A 5,954-nucleotide genomic window follows, 5' to 3' on the forward strand; every position below is an offset into this window, starting at 1 on the left:
CCACGCCCCACCCCACCGCGCCCTACCCTACCGCGCACCGCCCCACCCCACGGGCATACACAGCAGCACGTGTTCCAGTAGATTACGGAAGTGGCGGGCACACAGAGGGGCTGGACTGGACCAGCTGCTGGACCGGGCCGGCCGGCCGCACGAGATGCACCGTCAAACAGCGTGCAAGATAGTCGGGCGCGCTATCGTTAAGAAAAAAGGAAGTATGATAAGGCACGAAGACGTGCCCGCGCTGCAGCGTTAATCGTTCTTTCAGACATTTAAATTTCGACGCGACTGCGCGACAGTCTTTTGTGACTTGTCATCGCCATTGTCACAGAAAGTAGTGGTGGTAAGCGGGAAGAGGTAGTACTGCTGATTCTGTGTCGTGATGATATGATACGTTTTCGCTATGCATCGAGTCGAGACTTATCGAAAATCGTCCGCGGCAACTCTGATTTCAGTAGGAAGGGGGGGGGGGGGATACGTGCGTCTCGAGTCAAAATAAAAAGTCGGATCTGCTGTCATGTCAACCTCCTGAATGAACATTGTTATTGTTAGCAAATTTGCGGGTTCTTTCCTCTGTCGCCAATCAAGGCACACAATGCCTTTCTGCGAGTAATGAGCAGGAGGGTGTTTTTTCCTTCGGCCGAGTCCATACGGAGGACAGGAGGACGCCTCCTCCCGCCACCACAGCAGTGTGTCAGGTACGGTCGGGGGCGCTGCATCTCGCGGGACGTCGTCCTCTGGGGGCCTTAGTCTCTCGCCGAGTCCGGGTAGGTACGCTCGCGGTACGCTCGAGGAGGCAGCTCCAGACTCCAGGAGTGTCTCCGGTGCCTCCCGGTGTCTCCCGGTGGGTCCGGTCGGTCCCGCCGCGACCTGCACCGCTCAGACCGCACTCCCAGCGCGCGAGGCCGGTGGGCTGCCTACGCTGCGGGCGAGTTGCTCCGCTGCCGCCCGCGCCGCCTAAGCCCTCCCCGGTAGAGTGCGTCACGTCATCCACCCCCCACGTAGGACCATCTGTCGATTTGGAGTTATTTTCCCTTTGTATTGACATCCCTACCGTGTTTCGAGGAAGAGATTGGTTTCGATGTTGCACCACATCATACCATGTGCCATACGAAAGAGACGTGCGGTCAAGTGTCACGAGGGAGGATTTAGACTTTACTCAATTGTGTTATTGCGATCCGAATGGTTGGAGTCTGATCGCGACCTTTCGTTAAAAGGGCACGACGAGAAGCGCTTGGGACTAGGAGCGGCGACTCTGAACCGCCCACTCGACTCGACGATCCTGGTCGATGCTAGCGCAGCACGAGTGCTGCCGGCGCCACGGTGCCCTACAAGCGGCGGCTGACCCGCCTGGTTCACCTCCTCTGCCATCTATATTGGTGGGAGAGGGGTAAAAAACGGGATGTGTGAAAATCCGGGAGCCGCGTTGCCTCGTCGAGGGACTCCGAAGGAGTAGTCCTGACGAAACTGCGTAGCACTGAGCAATCGAGTGAACGTGCGAGTGTAAGTGAGTGTGATTGAATTGTGCAGAGACTACCCCGAGCAGCAGTACCACCACCATGGGCGTGGTGCTGACGGCCCTGTGCGCGGTGTGCGCCGTGCTGCTGGCGCCCTACGCGCTGCGCCTATGGCGGCACTTTCGGGAGGTGAGTACAGTTGTGCGGGAGGGAGAGGCCCCATCCCGAGGTGTACTGACTGACTGAGCGCGTCGCTTCGTGCCCAAGGTGGTGCGCGCCATGTACCTGACGAGGAACGTCCCCGGACCGCCGTCGCTGCCGCTGCTGGGTTGCGTGCCCACCTTCCTGGGGGTGTGGACCGACATGCACGGCACCATGCACCGCCTGCTGCAGAGCTACGGCACCACCTTCCGCATGCAGGTCCTGGACCGCGTCACCCTGGTCGTCATGGACCCGGACGACGTGCAGGCCGTGTGCACGCACCCGGCGCTGGCCAACAAGGCCAAGCCCTACAAGCTGCTGGAGAACCACCTCGGCAGCGGGCTCATCAACATGAACGGGCCGGCCTACAAGCGGCACCGCAAGGCCATCACGCCGTCGCTGCACCTCGACATCCTGCAGGACTTCGTGCCCGTCTTCGCCAAGAACGCCGAGGCGCTGGCGCGCCGCCTGCGGCAGCACGCCGACTCCGGGGCGCCGTTCAACTCGTCGCCCGAGTTCGGCATGTTGACCAACATGACCATCATGGAGACGGTCATGTCCATGGGCAACGAGGGCGCCTCTGAAAACGAGTACGTCGACATGGCCAACGTGCTCGACGAAGCCAGCACGCTCATCATGTGGCGCGCCATGCGGCCCTGGTGAGCACTACCCGCCGTCGCGGCTGGCGGCCCGCGGTCTGCCCGCGGGAGCTTGTTTCACCGCAACTCCGCGATGGTTTCAGGTGGGAGAACGACGCGGTGTTCACGCTGTGCTCCCGCTACAAGGCCTACAACGAGACGGCCAGCACGATGAACGAGATGGTCACGCGCATCCTGCACACCAAGTCCGCAGAGGTGTCCCGCGGCGACCCCGCGCCGCCGCGCCGCCGCATGGCCTTCCTGGACCACGTGCTGCGCTCGTCGGAGGGCGCCAACATGAGCGGCGACGAGCTGCGCGACGAGCTCAAGACCTTCCTCTTCGCCGGCTCCACCACCTCCATGGACTTCCTGTCGCTCGTCGCGCTCGCCCTCACCATGTTCCCGGACATACAGAGCCGGGTGCAGCAGGTAAGAGACCATCCAGAAAGTACGTCTGTCATTCGCCCTATCACGAAGTTCAGCCTCTGCAAGCCCTCATCGTGCCTGGTAGGTAGGCAACATCTTGCCAGCAGTGCATGCGTGCACTGCGGGACGGCCTACCCCGGGTCTCGCAGGCAGGACGTACTTTCTGGACGATCCGTATGCAGTCAGCCGCCAGACGGCGACACCGAGAGAAGAATGTTCCTTAACGCGATCTTCTCTTCCCGCAGGAGGTGGACGAGGTGTTCGGCGCGCCGGGGACGGAGGGCGCGGACAGGCCGATGGTGTCCGAGGACCTCGGCCACCTGCAGTACACGGAGCGCGTGCTGCGCGAGGTGCTGCGGTACGCGCCGCCGGTGCCGCTCATGTTCCGCTCGGCCGCGGAGGACGTGAAGCTGCCGTCGGGCACGCTGGTGCCGCGCGGCTGCATGGTGTGCCTGGTGCCCGCGGGCACGCACCGCATCCCCGAGCACTTCCCGGACCCGCTGCGCTTCGACCCGGACCGCTTCCTGCCCGAGCAGAGCCGCGGCCGCCACCCCTTCGCCTACATCCCGTTCAGCGCGGGCACCCGCAACTGCGTGGGCCAGCGGTACGCGCTCATGTTCTCCAAGACGATCGTCGCGACGCTCGTGAGGCGCTTCACCTTCGTGCGCGCGCCCGGCGGGCCCAAGGACTTCGGCGAGGTGAGCGTCGTCCCCGGCATCACCATCTCGGTGCGCGGCGGGGCCGTGGTGTGTGTGCAGCACCGTGTGCAGCACCGCCAGCGGGCCGCGGCCTAGCTCCCGCTCCCGTCCCCCCGCGCGCGTGGACGACAACCAAAGCCAAAGATTGACAGGGACGAGAGAGAGACCCACACCACGCCGGCTCCATCCCTCAAGCGCTCTCCGAGAAGCCGTCGCTTGTTATACGAGTAAATGACTTATGTAAATGTGCCTACTGTACACAATGCCACGCAGGAGCAGATACTGTTTAATCTTGTCATTGTCTGCTCATTATAATTATTTTTTTTCGACAACAAGAAAAAAAGAGTACAACTAGTCACTGAGGTCCATATCATTTTTCGCAAGTTACTGTTTCACGCGTGCCAGCTGACACTGACACGGATGTCCTTCTCTCTCGAATGGCCCATCTTTCTGTATAACTCGTGCCATGCGGGCCGTGCCGGGTTTGGTCGCCCCACATTTACTACTATTCACATTTACAAAACACAGACCCCACACTAGAGAGCTGAGGTTCGATGTACGGCGGACCAGGCTATCAGCGGTGCATCCTGCCGCCGCAAGGGGTTGGGGTTATCACGGCTCTAGAGCTAGTCCGAGTGCATGGCGCGGCTCGCACCCCAAGGCGGGCGCCGTTGCCCGTGGTCATGGTCAGCGCTCCGGTCGCTCCGGCTCCGGCCGCGGCAGAGCGGGAGGGATGCGGAAGTAGGAGAGAGGTGGGCAGGGAGAGGGGGAGGGGGAGGGATAGTCGGCGTCACTCGACATTGACCACGAGCGCGGAACACCTCTTCCTTTCATTCTCTCTCTACCCCGCTGCGCGCGAGCCGCGTGCCGTCCGAGACCTGAGCCGGCTTGAACGAGACCGGCCGGCTCCGGTTCCAGGCTCCAGGCTCCAGGCTCCAGGCTCCAGGTTCCAGGTTCCAGGCGCTCCATCGGGCCGGCAGACGTGCCGAGCGGCACGCCTCACGGCCGGCCGGGCGCCGGTTCCCGTGCGTCACTCGATTGGGTCTACAGGCGATGCGACCGTTGTCCTGACGCCGGCAGCCCCGCCCCGTCGGCCCAGCCCAGTCCAGGGACCTGAAGCTGTAAACAACCGCGGCTCTGGTGATGGTGATGCACACGTGTGCGGCCGAATGATGGGGCGGGGTGTAAGGTGTGCGCAGGTGTGCGGCGAGGAGGCGGGCCGAGGCGGGCCCGGGTTGGCGGGCGACACTAACACAAAAGACTTCCACATGTGGGAAGGTAAATCTGCAGACTGCATACTTAGTTGACTCCGCGCGCCGCTAGCACTGATCTTTCGAGCGCGCACTACAGCAAGTGCGTCGTCGGACTGTGGGAACAACCGTCTACGTATAGTTCTGTCCACGTTGGATGCGACCTCGATTCCAGGTGAAATATGACGTAATTTATGTGTAGACTCGGCGTAGAATTTACGGATCGTCCCCTTATGCCACGTGAAATCGACGCCGCTGCCACGTGGGAGTTCCCAGGGGGAACTGGTACATGTCATTACCAACAAGGTGCCTCGCCCCTGGCTGCGCAGCGTCAAGTGCAAGGTCACCGCAAGGTGCACTGCGAGCTGGACGGGAGCATAATGTGTGTGTGCGTCTCTTTGGGGCGGGGAGGGAGTAGCGTGTCAAGCCACCGGAAGGGTTGGACCTACCACCAACCCACCGGGTAGCCGGGTAGGGTTCGGGATTGACAGGCCTCCTTCGACACGAGCCATATGTAACATGGAATAAAATCATGCGGACAATTCTTGAAAACTAAGTTCCCAGGAGCAAACCGAAAATTGGGCTGGCGATCTTCTTGCTTTCCCAGGATCCAGGGACTTCTTGCTGTTCAGTGTTCAGTGCGCTGTCCTCCTGGGTAACGGCCGGGCCCGTAGCGCTATACAGTCGTCGCATGCGACCGGCATATGCACCATGAAATAAATGCAAACAAGCTGTCGTAGCGACGCGTTGCGATAACAAGCCCCGGGGTTTATCGTACCACGTTCGTTACCGCCTCACGGCCACCACCGTCATTATCGTGGCCATATTTCGGCGTCTGACCGAAGTCCACCGGCTGCATTATAGAGAGCCAATTACTTTAGTATGACCAAAATAGTAAAGGTCGAAGCAAATAATACATATTTCCCGCGAAATCAATCAAATTTTACACTGGAAATAATCCAAGTGTACGAATATCGCACACCTGCAGGTGTGTGAATTTTTTTCACTCACCTGCAGGTGTGAGACATTCATACACTTCCCTGAGTAGCGACAGCGACCCCTTAGAGCAAATCAGGACAGTGATTACATCAATGAAACCCCAACTTTCATGACTGCATTTAACGAAACGCGAACAATAAAATTGGGTTGACGGGACTGAAATGTTGGGTAGGTTTCCGTTGAACCATGACTTTCTTCCATTTTCATGGAAAAGTCAGCACAACTGACATGCGACTTGCGCGTGGAGGGATGGGGTGCCTCGACAATAAAACACACGGGGAGGGGTGG

General features: G+C 60.3%; 1 protein-coding gene across 3 annotated transcripts; it reads left to right on the forward strand.

Annotated features, from left to right (window-relative positions):
• The first annotated feature begins 658 nt into the window (after positions 1-658).
• On the forward strand, positions 659-3,785 carry LOC113210762 (cytochrome P450 4C1-like). 3 transcript variants are annotated; one of them, XM_026428897.2, is made up of 5 exons: positions 659-764; positions 1,528-1,643; positions 1,722-2,314; positions 2,398-2,722; positions 2,965-3,785. In XM_026428897.2, exons 2-5 carry the CDS (start codon positions 1,557-1,559, stop codon positions 3,511-3,513), a joined length of 1,554 nt encoding a protein of 517 aa, XP_026284682.1. In that variant the 5' UTR covers positions 659-764; positions 1,528-1,556; the 3' UTR covers positions 3,514-3,785. The 3 variants fall into 3 exon arrangements, with proteins under 3 accessions (XP_026284682.1, XP_052122211.1, XP_052122212.1); XM_052266251.1 differs by lacking the exon at positions 659-764 and adding an exon at positions 786-998; XM_052266252.1 differs by lacking the exon at positions 659-764 and adding an exon at positions 786-968.
• Positions 3,786-5,954: the final 2,169 nt, after the last annotated feature.

This window comes from Frankliniella occidentalis, unplaced genomic scaffold (genome assembly GCF_000697945.3).
Source record: "Frankliniella occidentalis isolate FOCC.00 unplaced genomic scaffold, Focc_3.1 Scaffold36, whole genome shotgun sequence".
In the NCBI taxonomy this organism is placed as follows: domain Eukaryota; kingdom Metazoa; phylum Arthropoda; class Insecta; order Thysanoptera; family Thripidae; genus Frankliniella; species Frankliniella occidentalis.

Bases quoted from the DNA above. Each gene is read 5' to 3' on its own strand.
- LOC113210762 (XM_026428897.2), top strand. From the start codon at position 1,557: ATGGGCGTGGTGCTGACGGCCCTGTGCGCGGTGTGCGCCGTGCTGCTG. The intron at 2,315-2,397 runs GTGAGCACTACC...CGATGGTTTCAG, and splicing joins TGGCGCGCCATGCGGCCCTG to GTGGGAGAACGACGCGGTGT. The intron at 2,723-2,964 runs GTAAGAGACCAT...CTCTTCCCGCAG, and splicing joins TACAGAGCCGGGTGCAGCAG to GAGGTGGACGAGGTGTTCGG.